General features: G+C 40.3%; 1 protein-coding gene across 1 annotated transcript in view; it reads right to left on the bottom strand.

Annotated features, from left to right (window-relative positions):
* The window catches only part of OTOGL (otogelin like), a 145,599-nt gene that overhangs the window by 100,159 nt on the left and 21,529 nt on the right, over positions 1-23,911 (bottom strand). Inside the window, exons 6-19 of the mRNA XM_048501557.1 lie at positions 22,219-22,373; positions 20,837-20,958; positions 19,166-19,371; positions 17,884-18,011; positions 16,912-17,018; positions 14,042-14,148; positions 13,357-13,482; positions 12,009-12,117; positions 11,784-11,830; positions 9,700-9,845; positions 8,547-8,670; positions 5,987-6,164; positions 2,341-2,465; positions 1,769-1,978 (exon numbers count right to left, since the gene is read on the bottom strand). Coding sequence (XP_048357514.1) covers positions 1,769-1,978; positions 2,341-2,465; positions 5,987-6,164; positions 8,547-8,670; positions 9,700-9,845; positions 11,784-11,830; positions 12,009-12,117; positions 13,357-13,482; positions 14,042-14,148; positions 16,912-17,018; positions 17,884-18,011; positions 19,166-19,371; positions 20,837-20,958; positions 22,219-22,373 — 1,890 coding nt within the window. The remainder of the gene's footprint in view (positions 1-1,768; positions 1,979-2,340; positions 2,466-5,986; positions 6,165-8,546; positions 8,671-9,699; positions 9,846-11,783; positions 11,831-12,008; positions 12,118-13,356; positions 13,483-14,041; positions 14,149-16,911; positions 17,019-17,883; positions 18,012-19,165; positions 19,372-20,836; positions 20,959-22,218; positions 22,374-23,911) is intronic.

Consider the following 23,911-nt stretch of genomic DNA (forward strand, 5'->3'; position numbering starts at 1 on the left):
ATTCCTGTTTGCCACTGCTGAACTCTAAAGAACCTCCATTCCTTTGCTAGAATCTGTGTTGAATCTTGCTACTATCATATTTTATTATACCATGAATTGGTGTAGAAAATATTCCCTGACTCATCTATATAATAGAAACAAGTAATAATAGGAAAGTGTAAGAGAAGAATAATAGGAATAAGTAAGTAAGAAAATAATTCAGGAGATCTTCACATTTAATCAGTTCTCCCTTCAATGAGGTAATGGGAGATACACACAAAAGGGCAGGTATCTGTACTTTAAAAGCAATTTGTGAGGTGGTGGTCTTAGATAGTGCATCGGTGCTGTGTTACTGGGGTGGGGGGAGGGTTAATCCCTTCTTTTCATGCAGTTTCATGGATAGATAAGCCCTTCACCTGAGCTGCTATTAGCCCTTGTGGTAGGACGAAAGGCAGGGAGGACTTATCAGCTCACTCCCTTCAGCATCCAGATACACCTGAGGAGGGATTTGTGTAAAACGAACTGAAGCAAAATGGGACAATAATTCCTTTCTTCAAGCGAACTCCCCAACCCCCAACACACAGAATTGTGGTCTGGAAGCAAAATATCATTTTACACTATGTATTAATAAGGTTAAACACTAAAAAGAAGTATTCTATCTCTGAATTTTAAGCTTGTCTCTCTTTTAGGAGATGAGCTTTTTTTTCTTCTTAAAACTTAAAAAAAAATTAAACTTGCTATCTTGTTCATTCCCAACTGCTGGCCAGGCTCAGAGCAGCTAACACATGTAATTAAAGTATTCCCATATATAAGTCAACTGAAAATGTACACAATTTCAATATTAAACATTTAAAACATGTAAATTTATACATGCAGTGATGGTTAAAATCTAGAATATTAATAGGACTCCTGTTAAGGGTCCTCGTAAAACTAAAATGACATAAAATATCATCCCCCCCTCTATTGTACTTTATATCTACTGTAATGGGGACGTGGAAAGGACTGCACAGACATAGGTCGATTCTGTAGAACACAAATAAAACGTCTTGCAGAAGTTTTAAAAATAACTGTTTTGGCTTTTTTCTCCCTCATGGCACAGGAAAATAAAGCATGTCAGTTATTTTATCCCCTCCCCCACCCCGCAGCTCTTGCTTTCATTTTTTTCTGCAGCTCGTGCCCGCTATTTTATGCTGCTGCAGGTTTCTCCATGCCGCCCGCCATTTGTAGAAGAGTCCCACAGAGGTTTCCTCTGCTTGCAGCTCATCCACCTGCAATTTCACTGTATAAAGTACACAAATATAATTTGTTTGGACTGGTGATCCCATGCACATGTTGTTTTTCCTTTTTTTTAGGAAAGTGTCTATGCAGCTACAATGACACAATATAAGAATTGACGATGTGTGCATATTTTAAGTCATTTTAGCTTCAAAGATACTCCCTCAAAACAAAGAAAGGAAAGAGGATGCATGTGCAGGATCATTAGTCAAAACTAATTTTATTAATGTGCTTCATAAAGTAAAATCACAGGTAAATGAGCTGTAAGCAGGGAAAACCTCTGTAGGAAATCTTCAGCAAATGGCCAGCAGCATGGAGAATATAATAATTTACACCACTTCAAAGCAGCACAAAATGGTGGGTGCGAGCTGCAGAGAAAATGAAAGTGGAAGCTGGTAAGTCGGGTGGGAAAAATCTTGGAAACAGGGAGAGAGTAAGTTTGTTCTGAAGGCAGAACACAACCTAACAGAACTTCAGTTTTTAGTAACCATTTTTGTTTTCCACACTAACTCACCACAGTAGGAGATGTGAGATCTGAAGTCAATCATAATTCCATGCTTACGACATATATAGGCATAGTGTGCAAGTGCATTGCACAAACAAGTGCTCCCACATTTACAAGCATCAAAGCGGCACAATTGGTAGTACAAGTCTGGACTGATGTAGGCATGACAAGGAGCAAAGAGGTCTTGATTGATTAAATCACACTGGGATGCATAACCAACTAAAAAAACACAAATATTTAGTTTTTTATGTTAGAGAACTCAAACAACAAAATATAATAATTTACACCACTTAAAAGTAACATTTGGTAAAACATAATGCAAGTAAAGGTAGGATGAAGTCCTTACTCCACTGTTCCAATAGGCATAATCCCTCCTAAAATTAAGATTAAATGGTAATAGAAATAAATGGGATTCAAGCAAACAAGAAAGACATTTCATTTTAATTTTAAAATATGGCTCCATCTAGAACATTTGACATCCCCAAAGGTGACAGTGAAAATAAAGCTAAGAAATCACAATAATGTGATCTAACAATGTGATTATTGTAAATTGACGTCAATATCCCAAAAGTAAAGTTCACCGTTTTGTTGGTTAATGTTACAAGGATCAACTACAGGGATGTTGACAGGCACGTGGCATGCTGAAGAAACTTTCCATGCATTGGCATGAAGCTGTGGTGTTCCTTCAATCATTCCTGCCGGAGAACTGTGGGGGAAAAGAGCACAATAAAGCACGGGAAGAAGACTGCCTACATTCCATTATGTGGAATACTTATCACTGTTGGTTCATTTTCTCCAGCATCTCCTAAAGTTGCTGAGCCTGGCTCAGTGGTTTGTACTGAACTGGTATGACAGGAAACCAGATCCACAAAAAGTATCCATGTTGTACAGAGCTTCACATCATGCAGCATAGCTATAGAAACCAAATGTGCCGAAACAGTACATCGAAACCCTGAAAACTGTACTTCCTGCTCATGCCTATGGGTGAGGATAGTTTTGCTGATTTCCCTTTGAAGGAAGGGAATATACCGTATATACTCGTGTATAAGTCGACCCGCATATAAGTCGAGGTACCTAATTTTACCACAAAAAACTGGGAAAACTTATTGACTTGCGTATAAGTCGAGGGTGGGAAATGCAGCAGCTGCTGGTAAATTTCAAAAATAAAAATAGATACCAATAAAATTACATCAATTGAGGCATCAGTAGGTTAAATGTTTTTGAATATTTATTTCAAAGAAAAACAGTAAACTGGCTCTGTAAGTGGAAAAGAGGCTGGCCAAAGAACAATATGGTCTCAACAGTACCTTTAAAAGTACAAAAACCTTAGCTCAATCAGCAACCAAGCTAAAACACAGGAGTTAAAATCCTTCAAAACTGGATTCCTCATCATCATCTGTATGTCCAAATGTAACCCATTTTAAGAGGGATATTATCAGAAATGGAAAATCTACTATTAGCTTCCATTGTAAACAATGGGGGATGGGGAACCCTTTTGGGGATCAATAACTTTGGACCCCCTGAACCAAACAATACCAAACTTGGCTGGTATCATCAGGAGTGTCTTCTGAGGGTACCCTGAAATTTTGGTGTCGCTAGCATAAAAACTGCCCCCTGCTGGCTGGCAAAGTAAAAACACAAAAATATTTTAATTAACCTCATACAAGTCGAGGGGAGCTTTTTCAGCATTAAAAATGTGCTGAAAAATTCGACTTATACATGAGTATATACGGTATGTAGGAGATGGCAGATGCCTGAGACCAGCCTTCAGCTGCAAGCCTGGAACCTATAATGGACAATTCCATCTTTGGGTCCAAGGTTTATCAGCATGACAATCCATCACTCATCCCTTTATTATGCAAGACAGTATGAGATCAAATAACTGCTAACAGAGCAAACAGGAATTTTTGATTGCCTCATGGCTGACTGGACTTTTTTCCTGCTCTTATGGAAAGATGTTATTTGCTTGGTGATCAATATGGCTGATAAGGTGTCACAGCTGAGAGGGGAGAGTGTAGGGTTTAACTGTAAGAACTCAGAAACACCTATTTGATGAAAAGAGGTTTTCCTAAACCAACCTGTTTTGGCTGTTTGATTTGACAGTATGAAGACTTTCCTAAGAGAATAGCATCAATGATTTCTAAGGCCGGCCAGCTGGGAGTGGAAGTGGCAAGGGAGAAGTGACAACAGGCTTTCCTGCACAATTCATTTAAAACATTTTGAGGGAGGCAGGAAATAAAACGTTCCTTCCACAAAGTTTCACATTGTTTTTACCCCCAAACATTTCATTTCCAGTCTCAAAATGTTTTAAATGTGTCCCCTTTTAAAGCAGTTATCTGGCTGAAGTGTTTTGAAAATGTCTTCAGTTGCTGTGCGATCTACCGACTGCTTTTCCTGCATTTTTCTGCTTCCCTGAACTTCATCCTTGGCACCATCTTCTGAGCTCATTCAGTTCCCTCTCACCTGTTTATTTGCAGCATTGTTTGTTCTTTTCTTTATGGAGGGGGCAATCTTCAAAGCACTGAGTATACACTGAGTATACAAGGAATAGAGAATGCAGCCCGAAACTGTGCAGAATTGAAGCACACAGAGGCACATATCCAAGGGGGAGGAGGGTGCGACGCACTGGGCGCAAGCCCTTGTGGGGGTGTGCCAAGGGCGTTCTGGGGGAGTGGTGGGGGCATTCCGGGATGGGGCAGGGGCAGAGGACGCACCGGTGCACCGGGCGCTTTCCCCCTTTGCTACGCCTCTGGAGGGAGGAATCACAAAATGTCAGCCAGGAATTATTTTAAGGGGTGAGGGTGAACAAAAGGGGGGGGGGATTGAAAGCATTTTACAAATGTTTTAGCAGATTTGTGCAGAAAGGGCCAGCATGTTGCACAGACCCTCTCAGCCCATATGTTGATGTGCATGTAGCGAAAGGCAAAGCACCCTTAAAGTCCAAGCTAAATTTCAGCCAGGGGATAAATGACTAGTGTCCAACGCTACAGAAAATTTAATCTCCAGAACAACTATTTTACAGAGGCTTGCACTGATAATGCACAATGAATGTAATAATTAGGTTGTTGTTCCAGGGTCTGTGAGCAACCCTTCTTCCAATCCTTACTTTGATGCAAAATTGAGTATATTTATAAGATGCATATAGCTGCAAGAAAAGCCTGTGTATGCTGGCTCCCAGCCTGTGGTAGTAAAGCTATGCATATCTGTTGTCATGCACAAGATTTAGGTTTTGATATGGCAATGCAAATTACTCAAAAGCAGCATTTGCCATGACATGTCAAATACCATTAATCTTATACATGACATGCACATGACATGGTTTCTTGCTGCTTGGTAATCATGCAGACTTTTCCCATAACAATCACATGTATGGGCACAGACTATCAATTTTAAGACTGAAAACATCTCTATTGTTTATCAGAGAAACACTGATAGCCTTGACTTGAAGTGTGAGCAATTTCAGAATGAGCCTAACATTCTAACCATATTAAGATCAGCCAAATAGTTGTAGCCTTATCTAATGCTCTTATTAGCAAAGGAGTCCAAATCGGGATGGAGACTTACAGAGTAACATGTTCAGTTTTGATCGAAGGCACACATTTAACACATTTTATCCCTCTAAAGGTCTTGAGATTCACTTAAACAATGGAAGATATCTTCCCATATCCATTTGGATATACAGTATCATCTGAAAGACTGAGCATTGCACTATGTTAGCCAAACAAGTTTATTGGTTAGGTTGAATGAATGAATAACAGAAGTGAAATTGATAAGATACAGCAGTGATGACTCCTGCAATGCCATGGTACCCTGTGATGTTTTCCTGGTTCCCAAAACAAACAGCCAGTCTTGGCTATCCTACACTTCACTCGAGTAGGAGCTGCTTTGGGTCTGCAGGGAGCATACATTGAGAAATAGTTGCCCCCAATTCAATTTGAAACTTCCCCCAAATTTATAATTGCTGCCATGGCAGCCTTTTGCAATGAGACCTGCTTCCCAAGAAAGTTATTTTGTGGTATTGCACACTATCCTTTCTTAGTCCCAAAGGAATCCATGAACTCAATAAGGTTGAGGGACTCCTCAGGTACAGTATTGTATTCTATATTTTAATGTGGTTTTTCTGTTCACTATGTTATGTAAATATATATTGGTTAGACCACGCTTTCTCTATGGGTTGAGTAAACAAAAAAGAGAAAATGGAAAAAATGGAAAATAAATCCATCTTACAGAAAGTCGTCTCTCAAGTTTCCGGTATAAGTTCCACATAGACCCAGAGTTCTTCTCTTCCAGCTAGAGCTGAGTTGAATATATATTCTCTCTCCATCATTAGCAAACAAAATTCTTAAACCAAACTTAGTTTTCAGTTGAACAAACAATGAAGACAGGTTCTGAACTTCAACATATCCTACATGCAATAGGAGAAAATAATTGCCAGTCATCAAAATAATCATCCAAAGACGCACAAATGCTTTTTTCCACCCATTTTCATCAAAAAAGCTAATGATCAACATATGAAACAGATGTAAATAAACTAATTTTATAAATATACATTTTTAACATAAAGAACTTTGCAATCTTTTTCCAAATTATCCTTAAAGCAATCATCTCCCCAAAATGATGGTAATTTTAACGAGACCTGCTAAAGCTTCCTTAAATGGGAAAAATGGGAGGGGGGAATCTGATGCCAAGAAAGGCACTTGTCAATCCAGCCTCAAAATGTTAGACATTTCAGACAGAATACTGATTTCATTACAGTTAATCTATGCATACTAGAGTAAAATATGCTTAAACTATGCCTAAACTACAAAGTCTGCCTAAACTACAAGCACCCAAAGCATGATACATCAATTAACTGTGAAAAGAGTGATCACTGGTCTATAATATGTTTCATTTCATGCCTTTCCTCCATTCACATTTAGAACTCAAGAGATGTAGGGTATGCATCTAAGATAGTTCACATGATGAGTGATACCTGTATGCTAATTGTTCAGTTTCAAAGCACAATGTATCACTTAACCATAACTAGAGAGAACTACAAAATTCATTTAATGCATTTTTCTTTTAAATATCTAATGATATAGATGTGAGCCAGGAACCTAATTCAGTTCACATGATGAGTGTAGCAGCAGGCAAGCTGTTGTACAGTATCATAACCAAGTGCTTCTTGGTTTGGCCAGTAAATTCATATCAAATTATAAGAAAAATAGAGCTCTATTAAGGAAAATTGGAAAGAAGTTTAAAAACAAAGGCAATCAGTTTGGTCAGAGGCGTATCGGGGGAAATGGTGCCCAGAGACAACCCTTCTCCAGGTGCCCCCACACCCCCCACACTTGGGGGCATGGCTCAGGGCACCAAACCCTGTCCTGCCAGCCTGTACAGAGGATGGGAGCATAGCTAGGGGGCAGACCCATGTGAGGGCGGGGCCACCCACTACTGAGCCCCGCCTCCAGCTTCTGTGCAGACCGGCAGGGCCTGGGAAGGCCAAAAGCCAGCCTGCATGGGGGCCAGGGAGTGGGGTTTGGTGGCAGCCAGCCCAGGCATGAGCCGAAGCTGCCTGCTGCCGAGTCCCACCACTTCCCTGCAGGCCGGCTCCTGAGCTGAGGCACATACCTTTCGGTTATGTGGGCCAAAAAGCATGCACCCAGGGAATGAGTGAATGACTCCCTCCCAACAGAGATTCTCAGCTGCAATGCATAATCTAATTAAGTATGCCATGGAACTTGTCCTTGAGATAAGTGGTGATGGCAGGGGCAGGGAGTGTACTCTTCACCTGCAAAGGCTGTAAACTGGAAAATTCCTCTAAGATGGATACTCTCTTGACAATGAGTGACTTCCGTTGTATGATCATTGTTTAATGGTTTCAGCTATTTAATTTGGCACACTGTGCTGGGCGGACAGGGCTGGTGTGCTGCTGCAGCAACATGCAGTACTGAGGAGTCTCAGAGTAGGGGCTGGGTGCTAGCAGTCCAACACAGAAGGTTACCAAGGTTACCAAGTCCATGGGAGAGTCCAAAGAGAAGTCAATCAGGCCAGGAGTCAAATGCCAGGAATACATACAGCAACCAGGAGAATCCAAGAATCAAGGTCAGAAGCTGGTCTATTGTCAGGTCTGGAGATAGTGGTGTGCAGATAAGGTCAGATAGAATCCACTTTGCAAGCATAATTGCAGTTCCTGCCCAAATGCCTTTTATTCCTCAGAGCTATTTGCCTGGGACTTCTCCTGCAAAGATTCTGGGTAATGCCTAGCCTGTAGCCTTGTTGAGCAGCGTCTCTCCTTTAAGGCCAGTCTCAATCTCCATCTGCAATGCAGGCTTGCATCTGGAGACCCAGAGCTGCTAGCATCTTCTTTAGTCCTGCTGGTTAGTTCTGAGCCAGAAGCCTGTGTGAGTTCACAGGCTCTACCAGTTCAGCTGGTGTCTCTCTGCAAGGTTCCATTGACCCTTTCTCAGGCAAACTGTTAGCTGCAGCTGGGGCTTCCTCAGAAACGCTGTCAGTTGCAGCGGGATGGGGGTGGGGAGATGACACCCATTGTTCAACTATTCCAAAGCGGAAGAAGAGTTTTGTGACGCTAGTAATGTTTGTATATTGACACACACAAAAATTAGCTCATTAAAACATGAGTTAACATCTTTTGTCCTAAAATGAAAATGCACTCACCCCATGCATGCACAAATGTTTGCATATTTCCTCAGAAACAGTTTGGTTAGAATATTATAACAGAATCTTCTAAAAAAACATTTAGAAACAACACAAACCTCAGTGGAAAATATGTTTTTAAGTGCCTTACCATTAAAGTTAAATCCCTGGCTGGAAGAACCAAACTGAACTTCAGCACCCCGATTCAGAGTCACTTGCTTGTTTACATCTTCAAGAACTAGTGTTATTGACTGAATGCATGCATGGTCAAGATTCTGGAGGAACACAGGAGCAATTCCCGAGAGAGAGAGAAAGATACATAACTTTACTAAACTGGATAACATTCCATTATGACCAGCACATAATACAGAAAGAATTCCACTGATTGCCACAGAACTCTAACTGGAAAATCCGTATCTTAGGTATAAACTAGGCATTATCCAACTTGCATTTCTGTTAGTCAGATGGCAGCTGCTGGGAATCGTTCCAAAGCTCTGCAGAGGCCCAATCTGGGGGGAATGGGGGAGAAGGAGGTTCAGCCTTCCTCCCATATAATTTCTCCAACCTGAAATGATCCCAGATGGGTGTTACTACAGGAGGGCTGAACATGAACTGATGTTTAGTTTGGCCCTTAAAGGATGAAGAGCTGCAGGAGAAAGCTACAGCACACTCTCATATAAAAAGTTAACTTAAATGAAGGGCATTTCCTTTTGCCCACTAAATGCGGTTGCCTCAGTTGAGGAACGAAAATGTTACTATTCTTCCAGAAAGGGGGGGGTGGTTCATACATAGGGAGAGAAAAGGGTTAATGCTGGGACAAATTCAATATTTTCTGGATTTATTCAGACATCAGTTGAAATAGCTATAGTTAAAATTCTTGTGAGCTCTCAGATTTATTGTTCTAAGAAATGAGAGAGCTTATAAAATATCAAATAAATATCTCAGTAAGCTTTCAAATGTCTCTTATCTAGTTGGCAGTATATCAAACCTCTTCAGTCCTGTCACCAAGAGCATTTATCTGTCTCAGACACCTGCTCAGACTGTAACCAAATATGTAGATGCTTGTATAATCATGCGTGAATGAAAAGCTCTGTTGATTTTATCTCAGTAAAAGGAGCAATTGGTTTTACAAAAGGCAATACTTATAACTGAAATAAAATCTGTTATGACCAGTTGAATATTCACTACTAAGAAAAAAGTTATTTTTATTATTAATTCAGTTTAATTAATATATTGGTTCTAACCACATATTATGTGCATTCTATTTACTTATCAGCATGAAGGTTTAATTCGTGGGATCATACCTGACCACAAGAAGTTTTTTGTAAAGTAATTGTGAATTTGTCTTTCCCAGTGCCTTTTACCAGAATATACTGGCAAACCCCAAGGAAGGTGTAATGGCGTCCATCAAAAGTTGTGAAATGAGAATCACCAATGATTGAGCATTCAGCTGAAAACAAAGACAAAAATAACAAACTGCATTTTCAGAAAACCAGATAATGAACGTAAGAGGCATAAAGCAAATATAAGATAATTTCAATAGAGTGACATGAGTGGATGAATGTGCTTTTTTGCCCTCACTGTCCCAACAATAGTTCCTCTATGACATATCTCAACCTGTTTTAGAAATTCAGGGCAACTTCAAAAGCAGCCTGCAAAGGAGTACAAGGTACCTGCTCATAAGGAAAAAACTGCCCCCACCCCGGCTCTTCTGTACTCTGCAACAGTACTGCAGCAAGATTCTCTAAAATTAACCTGGAAAATCCTCTTGCCTCTTCCATGCACCAATTACACATAAAAAGGTGGCTAGAGAGCCAGTGTGGTGTTGTGGTCAAGAGCAGCAGGTTCTAATCTGGAAAACCGTGTTTAATTGTTTATTTATTTATTTAGATTTTTCACTCTTCCACGTGAATCCTCCTGGGAGACCTTGAGCCAGTCACTGGCTCTTTACGCACAACCCAAATAAAACACCTTGCAAACATTTTTAAAAAGAAAAATTTTGGCTTTTTTTGTCCACATAGCGCGGACAAAAAAAAAGTATTGCCAGGGAAGGCAGTTCAATTTCCTGCCTCCCCCCAGATCTTACTTTTGTTTTTGCCACAGCTCACACCTGTTATTTTCTCCCACTTGTAATTCGTGCCATTCATCATTTGGTGAAGGTTTACTCAGTGGTTTCCTCTGCTTGCAGCTCATGCGCCCGTGATTTCATTGTATAGAGTACATGAATAAAGTTAGTTTGGACTGTTGATTTGGGGCACCTGTTGTTTTTCTTCTTTTTTGTTTTGAGGGAGGTATCTTCAAATCTATGACAATGCAATATGAGAATCTGCAATATGCACATATTTCGAGTCATTGTAGCTTCGAAGATACCTTTCACAAGACAAAAAAAAGGAAAAACGACACACGTGTGGAAATGCTAGTCCAAACTCACTTTCTTCATGTACTTTATACAATGAAATCGTGGGTGCATAAATGGCAAGCAGAGGAAACCTCTAAGGAGGCCTCCGCCAAATGGAGGGCTGCAAGGAGAATCATGTGGTAGATGTGAGTTGTGGTGAAAATGAAAGTAAGAGCTGTTACAAGTTGAGCGGGAAAAATAAGATGATTCCTGCTGTCTGGATAGCAAGCAGGAAACATCTTGACCCCAACTTGGGGGGGAAAATATTACTAGTTTCTATAAAAACCTGGGTTGAGCAGAAATAAAATGCCCTGAGGACATTTTGGGGGGAAAAGCTGTGGGGAGTTCCTCCCCTAAATGCATTTGAACACCCCCCAGACATTTATTTTTGTTGTGCAAAAAGAACCACAGTTCTCTCAGAACTCTCAGTCTATGCAGAAATAGGCAATGGTAAACCATCTCTGAATTCCTCTTGCCCTGAAAGCTCTCTATGGTCGCCAACTGTGACTTGAAAGAACACACATACACAGTGACTCCAAAAGACAGTGGCCACAGCTTTGCCATGTTACCATAAATAACACATGGAAAACTGGTAATCTGGTTAAGTAATAAGAAAATGTTACTATGCTCCTGTTTCCTGGATTTCAGACAAGTTGTAGAATAAAAATTGACTTGAATGGCCAGAGGCAATAATGGCTAAATCCCTACATTTGGTACTATAAGAAGTTTACCACTTCCTATCTGACCTAAAGCCAAGAACATCCCTATTTTAAAAACGCTGAAAATACTTTAACTTTATTGGGAAATGTTCTCAGACATTAATCCAGATCAAATAGTTGAAGGTTTAATGTTTGTTGTTATTGGATTTCAATTTACATTTCAGGTGGTATGTTTTTAAATTATTTTTATCTACCCAGAGCCCTTGGGGCAGCAAACATTAAAAATGTTAACCAAAAAAAGTTTTACATGTCACAAAACAATAAAAATTACCTGGGCAATCATGCGCAGTACAATTCCAAATACCACCAATACAAATACTAAAATTACAAAAACAAAAACAAAAGTTAATTGTATCGCATTTTAGAAAAGAAAATCTCTACATTGCACATTTGCAGTTCTAACAAGCCAGGCAGTTTCACAATGTAATATAATCAGGAATACATCTTAATAAAGGCAAGTACAAGCAAACAGACAATAGAAATGAAGATTACATACCAGCTGCTACATTCTTGCTCAATTTTTGAGCCCACAGGAAAAGCTGTCCCATGATAAACACAAGGACAGTCTGACACAGAAATACAGGTTCCATTGTCCAGTATAAGACCTTGGTTATAAAAATAGCATGAATGAGGATCATGACATTCGAATATCATAACATTCATTATGTAGTAAGGATACTACTCTGAGAGTCAGCATGATGTGGTGGTAAAGAGACTCTAATTTGGAGAATGAGGTTTGATTCCCTACTTCTCCACTTGAGCGGAAGACACTTATCTGGTGAACCAGATTTGTTTCCCCATTCTTACATGCCTGCTGGGTGACCTTGGGCTAGTCATAGTTCTTTGGAACTCTTAGCCCCACCTACCTCACAAGGTGTCTGTTGTGGGAAGACAAAGGAAAATGAATTTGTAAGCCCCTTTGAGTCTCTTTACAGGAGAGAAGGGGGGGTATAAATCCAAACACCACCTCTTCTTTCTTGTTAAAATATACATTACTTAAGGAAAGGTCTAAGATGAAATTCCAGTGGCACCTTAGAGACCAACAAGATTTTCACAGTATAAGTTTTTGAAAGTCAAAACCTCCCTCATTACATCTGACTCTTGAAAGTTTATACCTGAAAACCTTGTTTGTCGCTAAGGTACTACTGGACTCAAATCTAACTCTTCTACTGCACAGCAACATGACTGAAACTACCTTCTTAACTTCCTATAATCAGTGATTTCAGGGGAGTTTTCATCAAGCATTAGTTAAGGTGGAATCCTTTTTAGTCATGTACAAACTGGGCATGATATCATAAGTGGGAGCTTCTTGTCTATGCAGACAAAAACTTCCATATGCTTCTCCATATGCCTATGCTTCTCTCTGTCTTTGCTTGCATCTAGGCAAATTACAAAAATAATTCTAGTTTGAAAAAGCACAGAATAAATGAAAAAAAATGCCATGACCAGGACTGACAATGTACGTTTTACAGTATCTTTTATTCTATAGGCTTGGTAATGCTTCATATATTATCCAAGATTATTCAAGAGCTGCAGAGGATATTTTATGTTTTGCCTTTTGTCCTTAACAATGAACACCACAAAAGTAGTGCACAATTAGGCAAAAGTGGGGAAATAACAATACTAGGTTAAAACATATGTAGAAACATACACATTATATTGCAGTTTCTATTACCTAATAGCATAATTGTATGGGTACTTATATAGATACAATCTGGAAATCCACCAGGAGTTCACACAAAAAAATAACACAACTAATGGAGAATGTGTTCCAACCACTGAAAGGTTTCTAGTTTTCAGAGTAGCTTTAACACTAAAATATTAATAAAAAGTAGCCTACTTACCATCAGGACAGTAGCACCCATCTAAACAATGGAGGTTACTGCCAAGACAATCCTTCTCAAATGTGCAGGTTGGTGGACAACAGCTAATACAATCCCTGTGGATGAAGCTGTCTTCACACTTTTCAACTGAAACATACCAAGTTAAGGAAGACCGTACTACATTCTTTTCATTTCACTTGATTAATAAAATAGAATTCACATCAACAAAAATTGTAGTCAACTTTTAAATTGAAATTATTTTTACTCTGAAATATTAATGTTAACCTAAGTTACTCTCACTCTTAACTTTGCATACATTGCAAGCTAAAAGTTCTTAAACCAGCCTTGAAGGAGAGTCCTCATGGATTAATCAAAGGAAATATGCAGATACAAAAATTTAGATTTGTAAGATTCAATAACAACTCATAGTCAATGTCTAATCTCTATTATGTAAGCTATCTTGGCCAGTCAGCGACAACTCAGGATATCTGAAGGCTGACAGAGTTTTTCTGGGTTCCATCCTGAGCAGCTGTAATGGTGCCAGCTATAGTAGTCCACTGGCTTCCACAGTGAAATGGGTCTTTGTTACCCAAAATATATATTTTTTGGTATCAGGATGGTTGAACCATCCATTTTAACACCAATTCACATACTTGCTACTCTTTGGCTGACCCAATATTAAAATTACAATTGTCATTCAACTTACTACATTCTGGAAAGTCATCCCTCCAATCTCGTACTGGGTAACCTGCATGTGAGCATGATCTAGCATATTCAGTCACTGCTCGGCAGTAAGTCTCATCATTATTCTCTCTGAAATGACAAAATTAATCCAGGGATGTTAAATCCTGATCTTTTAAACTAACCTTAAACATTTCACAAGAAAGTGATAAAAACACACATTCTTATAGCAAGACAGTTTGAAAAGGAAACTCCAGGCAACAGACTTGGTTTTATTTGGTTGTTGTGGGTTTTCCAGGGAATTTGAGTTGACTCTGTTTTTAGGATTCTGTACGCTGCTATTGATTTTAAGGCTTGTAATGAAATATGGTTCCGGTTTTTATTCTTATTATTGCAAATCAGTTTTTATGTTATGTTTTTAAGTTGTTTTACCATTGTTGTTCACCGCCCTGAGCCCCTAAGGGGAGGGCAGTTTAGAAATTAATTAATTAATTAATTAAATGTGTTTTAATTCCAACCCAATGAAATTAATTTAAAGGGAAATAATGACTTGGCATACGTTAACTATAGCACCACAAGCTGCTTCCTTGCACAGCAAGGAAATTTTTTCATAAATAACTCATTAATTAATACATTTGAATAAACATATTCCATTATTTTTAATATCTGCAGTATCCTTACTATTACAAAATTTTAATTTAGAAAAGGAATACTATTATTTTGCCTCCATTCCAAAAATGGTGTGAAGTTCCAGGAGTGGTCTTGGAATGAGAGTGGAGGCAAAGAGAGACTCCAAACAAGGATTAATTAATTCAGGAGTGGTCTTGGAATGAGAGTGGAGGCAAAGAGAGACTCCAAACAAGGATATTTTGATGGAACAGAAGCAAACAATCCTGTGCTCAAAAGTATTTTATCTTCAGCCAACTCACAGCTGTCTTTCTGCCTTCTTTGTGCTTTTTCTTAGCCCCCACTTCCCATTCTTCTCTTTCCCTTTCTCTCACACACATCCCTACCTATCCCTCTGTTAGATAACATTCTCCAAGCTTTAATGAGAGGGCTAACAGGAGACCATCTCCTAAAATTAAGTCCCACTGAGGAAAAGCCTACATCTATTAAAGACTATTTTCCTGACCTAGAAACCCCAGACTCAGTGGCATACTAGGCCTAAATGGCACCTGGGGGCATGACCACCTCCCCCATCCCCCCACCCGCCTGCCTGGCTCCCCGTCCAGCTCTCCATACCTCACTTACAAGAGCCAGCAGGGAGGCCAGGGTAGGGGAGGCTCCTGGGAGGGAAGTCAGTCTGCAGGGAGGGCAGGAGGCTGGGACACCATGCGGCCCAGTCGGGCACTGTCACCACTTGCCATGGAGCCCCGTCCTCCTGCCTCCCTACAGGCCGGCTCCTGCTCTCCCCAGGGCGGGTGGCTGGGGTGCACACCATTTCATCACATGGGTGAGTTAGGGTTAGGGATACCCCATGACCCCATTACCGGTATACCACTGACCAGACTAACCTGATCCTGTCAGATCTTGGAACCTAAGGATTAGTATTTTAATGGGAGACCATGAAGGAATTCCAAGGTCACTAACCAGAGGAAGGCAATGGCAAGCCATTTCTGGTAGTCTCTTGCCTTGAAAACCTTATTGGGGGATTGCCATAAATCATCTATGACTTGGCAGCCTGTTACACACACACACACACACACACACACACACACACACACACACACACACACACACACACACACACACACACACACACACACACACACACACACACACACACACAAGCCATTAACATTCTTTTATCAAAGGCCTTAGCTCACTTTCACACTATACTACACTTTGAATAGTGGGCAGTAGAGATTAAGTGGGTAAAGAAAACAAATTTAGAAGGTGCAACAGAGAAAGTTATCGGAGGGACCAGTTTGCTGGCATCAGTAAGAGTCCTGGAAGGAGGGCAGGAGACAAAGCCTGGATGCTTCCCAACCTGAGAGGACTAGACCAGGGCAGGGGCGGAGTGAGGGGAAACTGTGACCAGGGCGCACGTGCCCCGGAATGCCCCAGGAATGCCATGCCATGCCCTCTCCATGCCCCCCTTGATGGCCCAGCCACACCTCCATTCCTGCTCCGCCCAGGGCTTCGCGCCCTCCCCTCCATCCCGTGGGTGCTACGCCACTGGACAAGGTTAAAGGCATGCCTAAGTCAGGTGGGAGAGAAAACCACATGCTGGTCCAGCAAGGCAGAGGTGCTTTCAGCACCTAAACAAATTCCCCAAGATGGGTGAGGTCCCCAACTTAGGGAGTTTCACAGTTCAAATAAGCATCATCTTAGGGAAAACCAGAGAGGCAAACCCATTCACAGTAATCAATCACTCATAATAAACACATTTTTACCTGTCCCCAGCAGCGGAGCTTTAAGGGGGTGGGCGCATGCCTGGGGGGCGCAGAAAATCGCCCCAGGCCCCTCCCCCTGCGATGCCCTCCATGGTGCCCCCGCCTCCCTTCCCACACTTACCTTAGTTCCCTTCCTTTTTCTTGAACTTGTTCCGGCTGCAAAAGGCCTGTTTGCAGTAAAAACAGCCTGAGGAACTACCGTTGGGGCTCACAAGGTCTCCTGGGAAGTATAGTTCCCATCAGGCCGTTTTTACTGTGAACAGTGGCCTTTTGCAGCCTGAACAAGTTTAAAAAAAGGAAAGGAACTAAGGTAAGTGTGGGAAGGGGGATGCTGCAGGGGGGGGGGGGGAAATATAGAATGCGCACTGGGTGCAGTTTGGCCCAGCTACGCCTCTGCCTGTCCCATTCTTGTAAATTACTGAATGCCATTCACAAGCCAAGTAAACAACAACAGTTACTATATAAAATCCACGCAAGAAAAACAAATGCTTATACTTACTGACAAAGGTCATTCATACAGCTAGAAATATATGGGTATGGATCTATGCTTTGGTGGCAGCTGAGGAAAGGAAACTGCAAAAGTATTTGGCACTTGATGTAGATGTTCTGAGCACAAAAAACAAACAAACAATTATGTATACATACCCAGAATCCTTTCAGTGCAATGCAAATGACACAACTCCCTTCATCGTGTCTTTTTTTACTAGAAATCCTGTTTGTCACTGTACTTTAAACATGGTCTCATGCTAACAAGATTTACATAGCAAAATTTTGCTATGTAAGGTAAGAACACAAAGTCCTTCAAGTTAATGAGACAATATAAATGGAAACTGAAATATACATCTATGAAATAGCAAATATCTCCAGATTAGAGTACAGTACACACTAACATACCAAATTTTGTTGACTTAGTAGTAGTAGAAGAAGTAGAAGGAAAAGTCTGGATTTATATCCTGTCTTTCTCTCCTGTACAAAGGTAAAGTTTCTCTCCTGTAAGGAGTCTCAAAGCAGCTAACAAACTCCTTTTCTTCCTCTCCCCACAACAGTCATCTTGTGAGACAGGTGAAGCTGAGAAAGTCTGAAGAGAACTGTGACTAGCCCAATGTCATTCAGCAGCCATCATGTGTAGGAGTAAGGTAACAAATCCAGTTCTCCAGATAAGAGTCCACTACTCAGATGGAAGAGTGGGGAACCAAACCATGTTCTCCAGATTTGAGTCTACCCCCTTAACTACTACACCACACTGGCTTTTAATTATATTTTATTTTTAATTGCTCTTAAATTTTGTGTTTCATTTTAGCAGCTGCCTTAGTTGTTCATTTGAACAAATAAATAAAATAATTCAATCATCTATAGTTCCTCAAAAACATTTAAGGACTTTTCACCCCTGACAATCAGATTATTCACCCAGACTACTTGGCCCATGCAGATGGCTTAACATAAAAATATAATAGCCAGCTAGCTAGCTTACCTCATAAGACTCTGAATCAACAGAGCATGGACTGTGAAAATCAGAGGCAGTAGGTACACAAGTAGCATCATCTGGAGTTTGTACAGACCAACTGTTGGCAAATTTAGCAATATCTTCTTCATAGTCACCTACATCTGACAACATTTGAAAATATCATTTACCATCATAGCTAATAATATCTTGTCAATTCAAAAGTAAAATATTGCAAAAAATTATTCTCAAAAAAGAGGAAAAAAAATAAAATGAACTTGCACCTGACTCTAATAATGTTAGAGTGATTTTGAACAGTCATTCAATCTTCCAGCATGAGGGTATGTTCACCCTAATCAAGACTGTTTTAGCAGCATTTCCTTCCCACCAGGGGTGTGGGGCAAGACAATTACCTTTTCAGTTCCTTCAGTTAACTACTTTAGAAACTCCCAGACAGCTGAAACCAATCTCTTTTGCAGCAAAGGGAAGTGCTATTGTCATCAGAGATAAACATAAGATCATTTGTTAGCCTGCCTTTTCTCCCCTCCTCTTCCAATAAAGATCTGAGGTAGGTTAGGCTGACAACTGAGCCAGTGAGCATTATAGCTGAGCAAGGATTTGTTTCCAGATCTTCACAGCAAAGTCTGGCACTCTAACCACCACACCACACAGGCTTTATCTTTGCAGTAATCAATGAAATTTTGAATGCATAGATCATTAGTGTGGAGTTTTGCTGGTTTAAAGATGACTTTGACAGCAAAATCTGCAGCTGGCATTCAGTTGGTTCTGAGTGTAGAGGTGCTCCCCCCCCATAAAGACTTATCCAGTATATGATGAGCAGATTGTATATGTTAAAACTAACATCATTCTTTGAGTGTAAGATCCAGAACATCTGTGCTCGCATACCAATCTGCCCAAGAGTTGGGCTCCTTTCATGAATCCTTTTTCTGGGAGCTTCTGGAAACATCTCAGCTCTAAGCTCTTGGAGAGAGGGCTTTCTTCATGAGGGCATCTGAGCTATGAAATTCCTTCCTCAGAAAGGTTCCTCTGGCACAATGATTAATACTAAGTTTGTTCTAATGACTTACATTTTTACCAATAAGTAGGTACCTTTTTAATGGATTTTTAGGCTTGTCTCCTATTGCATTGTCTTATAGTGCTGCTTTTTGCTCAGCTATAAATTAGAAAAAACTTGAGAAAAATTACAGCTCTACAATGAAAATATTTATAGTCACTGAATTATTTCCTGACAATCATAAGAGACCAGGATTCAAAAACATCATCTTTACAAATACCAGGATTATTTGCTTACTATTTTGTAGTATGAGATCATCTGATACATCACTATTATAATTTCCACACAGACCACATGTCTTCCCCTTGTGTTCTTCAGTTAATTTAACATAAATCCCAGAATTTCCATCCCAGGCTAGAGAAAAGCCAAAGGTAGTTTTCACCAAAATGTAATCTGCTAATCGTTCAATGAAAATATTTCCAATGGTCTGGGGCAATATTAACCTAGAAAAATAAACAAAAAACCCAATTAAAATATACAAAAACAACATGATAGTTTGACATCTTTTACTAATAGATGTCCAGAGCCCCTAGAGGATGGGGCGCCCAGAGCCACCGCCCAGAGCCCCTAGAGGATGGGGCGGTATAAAAGTTAAATAAATAAAATAATATTTATAATATATATTGATACATAGTGCAGCGTTTCCCAAATCGTGGGTTGTGACCCGGCACTGGGTCACGAAAGCAAAATGCTGGATCATCTAATATCCGGGGCTGGGGCTGACCACCCCACCCCTGTCCTAGCTCGGAGGGCACCACAGACCTGGAGCTGGACCAGCCGGGATGATACAGCAGCTTCGGGGGTCCTCCCCAGCCAGCTGACCACCTAGAAAGGGGCTGAGGACAGAGCCCAGCTCGTGGCAGACGCTGGTACTGTGAGGGAGGTGGGGGAAAAAGCAGCACCCCAGGGAGCCTCCTTGATGCTGCTGCATGCAGATGAGGTCCAGTGCAGGGCTGGGCTTGTCCCTGCCAAGCCAGCATAGGCAGACCTGTGGCGGGGTGGCATTCAAATTTGTTTTATTTTACTAATAAATAGGCCATAAACATTTTATTTGGTGACAGAGAAGAGGCATTAAAATAACCAGGCCATTGGGGGGGGGGGGGTTGGGAAATGCTGATATAGTGTATTATATAGAAAAAACATACTCAATTCATAAAAATTATTTGCGGTTGGATATTTTCCACTATGCAAGACAGAGAAGAACAGTCTTATCAATTTCCCTCATTACAACAGCATATTCCACATACTTTATTATCCACGCAGGTCCTATGATCCCCACTACAGCTTTTTATGGACTCTCTTCCATCTGGCACCAACAGATACAATGATAGAATCCAATTCTATTTATATATGCAACTACTGAACACAAAATATGACCAAAATATATTTAATTCTTAAGAATTAAGAAAACTCTTTTTTTTTGCTTTCCATGCAAATGTTAGTAGTAATTTAGATTATTCATACTGCTTTATGTATAGCCCTGTAGTATAAAATATTACAGTAAAGTATTCACATAGTCTAAATGTGATTATAACCTTATATTTCCTTCAGTTTTTTTTATATTTATTTATTTATTTATTTATTTATTTATTTATTTATTTATTTATTTATTTGCTGCCAAGTTGCAGCTGCTTTATGGTAACCCTGCAGGGTCTTTTGGGTGAAAGATGTCTAGAGGTAGTTTGCCATTGCCTGCCTCTCCATAGCAACCCTGGACTTCATTGGTGATCTCTTCTCTTAAGTACTCACTAAGGCTCACACAGCCTCTGAGATCTAACAAAATCAGGCTAGCCTGCCTGTGGTGCTTTATTATTTAGCATATGCATTTTAAAAAATAACAGAAACTTTGTGTCCTCAATATTTCATTCCTAATGAAAGAGCTCCAGAAAACAGTTTTTGAATTTTTACCTGTTTCTGCCTTTCCTTACTTCATGTCCCAATATGATTATTTCATCCTGATTTAAAAAGAACAGGCTGATGGACCGCAAGCAGGAGTACACAGAGCCAACACAATGTGGGCTGTTATTAATCTTAAAAGGAAAAAATAGGGACATATTAATAACAAGCACATGCAGTATTTGCATAGTGGCATAATTATCTTGTTTTCTAATTTTAAAAAGAATGAGAACAGGAATCTCTCAGAGAAACTTTCCATACTATGACTGATATTCAGATTTATTGTGTTTATTGTGGATTTATTGTGTTACTTATGGTAACAAATATGCACTAATTGCTACATTTCTACTCAAAACAGAAATGTTCAGGAGACCACTATTGTGAACAGTTAAGAACTGTAGCAGAATAGAATATCAAGGAAGGCAGCTTTATAATGGACCACATCTGTGATCTATTGGAATATGCATAATTTTGCTTTACTTTACATCTTATAGCTGACAAAGGGAGCTTTGATTCTCAAAAGCATATACCCTGAAAATTTTGTTTGTTTCTAAGGACTAAAATCTAACTCTTAAACTTTGTAATTCCACTTTCTGTCTTGTGTATAGTATACCTTTTCCTTAGGTGGTTTGCTGTTTACATTGTTTTTAAATCCTAGTAATCCTGGTCCCATTGCCTTATGTTGTTTGATTGCACTGTTTTAATTATGCAGGGCTGCTGAGAGATGAAGGCTGGGGGGACAAAATTCAGGGGTTCCAAGTCAGCTGGTGGGCCCCTGAAGCCAGAATCATGCTGCGGTCATTGAGTGCATTTATCAAATTATACTGTCTGATTGTACTGCTGTGCATTCTGCAATTCTCCTCAAGTCTCATGAAGAAAAGTAGGTTATAAATAAAAATTAAATAATGAAACAAATTAAAAAACATAAAAGAGAAAAAGATTGAGACAGGCTTTCGTGTAGGTCACAAGTACAAGGTCTTCATAACTGATATGGTGTGGAAGGTTATGGGAAAGAAAGCCTGCAGGAGCATTCCGCAGCATACTCCTAAAACTTAGTGTTTTTGGTTAAGCAATTAAAAAACTGAAATTTGCTTCTTCTTCCTCTTCGTGTAGTTGTAGATCATATGTGAGTAATTCTGTTTTAATCTGACTTCTAAATTGACCAAGAAATGGAACCATAGATACAGATAAGTGCCTGAATGCATCACCACAAATAGAAAAGTGTACAAGCACAGAAATGCTATTTTCTCCATCCCGTACTTGAATACCAGTGTGTTGGTATCTATGCAGAGTAATTACAGAGGAATCTGTTACAGGAAATGGAAGAAGGGGAATGGATGCACTGTATTTCCCATTCTTAATAACCTCCTTCTTGAGCCAGGGCTCTGTCTTACCCATACAGTGTATTGAGGCTCTGGATCACTGCAGTCTTTCACAAAAATATATGAACAATTTCCTGGGAAGTAATAGTAGATGCCATCAAATGTTTCAAAGTGATGCTGCCCCCATGATTTACAAATACCGTCTCTGTCTCTGCCAGTGTTTGGAACTAGAAATAGTAAAACAGATATTGGTGTGTGAGCTTAATGGAAACCAACAGGGCACATGCAGCAGAGCCAACATCTATTCCATAAACCATGTTTTTAAAATGACAGATTAAAACCTAGTATAATAAACCTGCATGATTTAAGGAAATTATTTTGCAAAATAGATATATGGGTTCCTAACCAAATCCGTAATTCCTATGTAAAGTTATAACTTAGAGAACAGGCATTTTCTCTGCAATTGCTCCCAAAGAGGCAAGTCACTGTCCATTCAAAGCTAATTTGATATTTCAGAAGTGGGACCTATTGCTGAAAAAATTATATAGGAAAGTTGTGTTGTGGTTGTCTCATTTGCATGTGAACTACTTCTTTTGTTTGCAACCCGATGCAAAACAGAGCAGGAGCTAAAAAGTACATTGAAAGAAAATATCAAAAAATATGTGCTGAGTGTTGTCCACGTCACAGTTTCCAAAGGGAAAGAAACCTCAGTTCTTTTGAAACCTAGCACTGGCGTAATGCCCATTGGGCAAGGTGGGCAGCTGCCCAGGGCATCACCTTGTGGGGGGGCATCAAAATGCTGGGTTCGTTTTTGGGTATTTTAGTGGTTTTCCATTTTTGGCCTACAGGGGGCGCAGTTTTAGGTATGCACTGGCCTCAAAATTCAGCGTATCATCAGGAGTATTGTCTCTTATGTTATTCTTCGAAGTTTGTTCAGTTGTTCGAGTTCGAAGTTATGTATGGAAATTCGTGGTGTTCTTCATTAGTTCTCATCTCAATGGGAGTTGAATTGAGATGGGGTTGCTAGCCTTTGAGTGGTTCCATAACTTTGGCCCCCCTGAACCAAACTGCACCAAACTTGGGGGGCATCATTAGGGCAGTCTCCTGATGAGACTCTGAAAGTTTTGAGACTGTGCCTTCAGAAATGTCCCCCCCCACAGCCTGCAACCTTCATTGACACAGCAATGCAGAAACTCCAATGCAGGTCCACAGCATCAGTATTCTTGGGCAAATTTTTCAGATGTTCCCTCGCAGGGGGTGCATTTTTGGATGTACTCGGCACCAAAATTTCAGGGTATCATCTGGAGATGATGGCACTTTGAAGTTGTTTGCGCAGTTATCAGGGGTTCTGAAAAGTTGCGGGACCCTCAAAGGGTAGCCCCCATCTCCTTAGCAAAGAATGGGGGATGGGGCACCCCCTTTGAGGGTCCATAACCTTGGACCCCCTAAACCAAACTGCACCAAACTTTGGTGGGTACCATAAGGACAGTTTCCAGATGATACCCTAAAATGTTGGTGCCGATACATCCAGAAATGCGCCCCCTGCAGGAACATCCCAGAAATTTGCCCAAGAATCTTTGTTCTGCATTGAGTTTTCTGTATTGCTGTCCATGGGGGTTGCAGACTGGGGGGTGGACATTTCTGAAGGCACAGTCTCAAAACTTTCAGGGTCTCATCAGGAGACTGCCCTGATGATGCCCCCCAGGTGCAGTTTGGTTCAGGGGGGCCAAAGTTATGGACCCTCAAAACTGTAGCCCCCATCTCC

This window comes from Sphaerodactylus townsendi, linkage group LG06, assembly GCF_021028975.2.
Source record: "Sphaerodactylus townsendi isolate TG3544 linkage group LG06, MPM_Stown_v2.3, whole genome shotgun sequence".
NCBI lineage: Eukaryota > Metazoa > Chordata > Lepidosauria > Squamata > Sphaerodactylidae > Sphaerodactylus > Sphaerodactylus townsendi.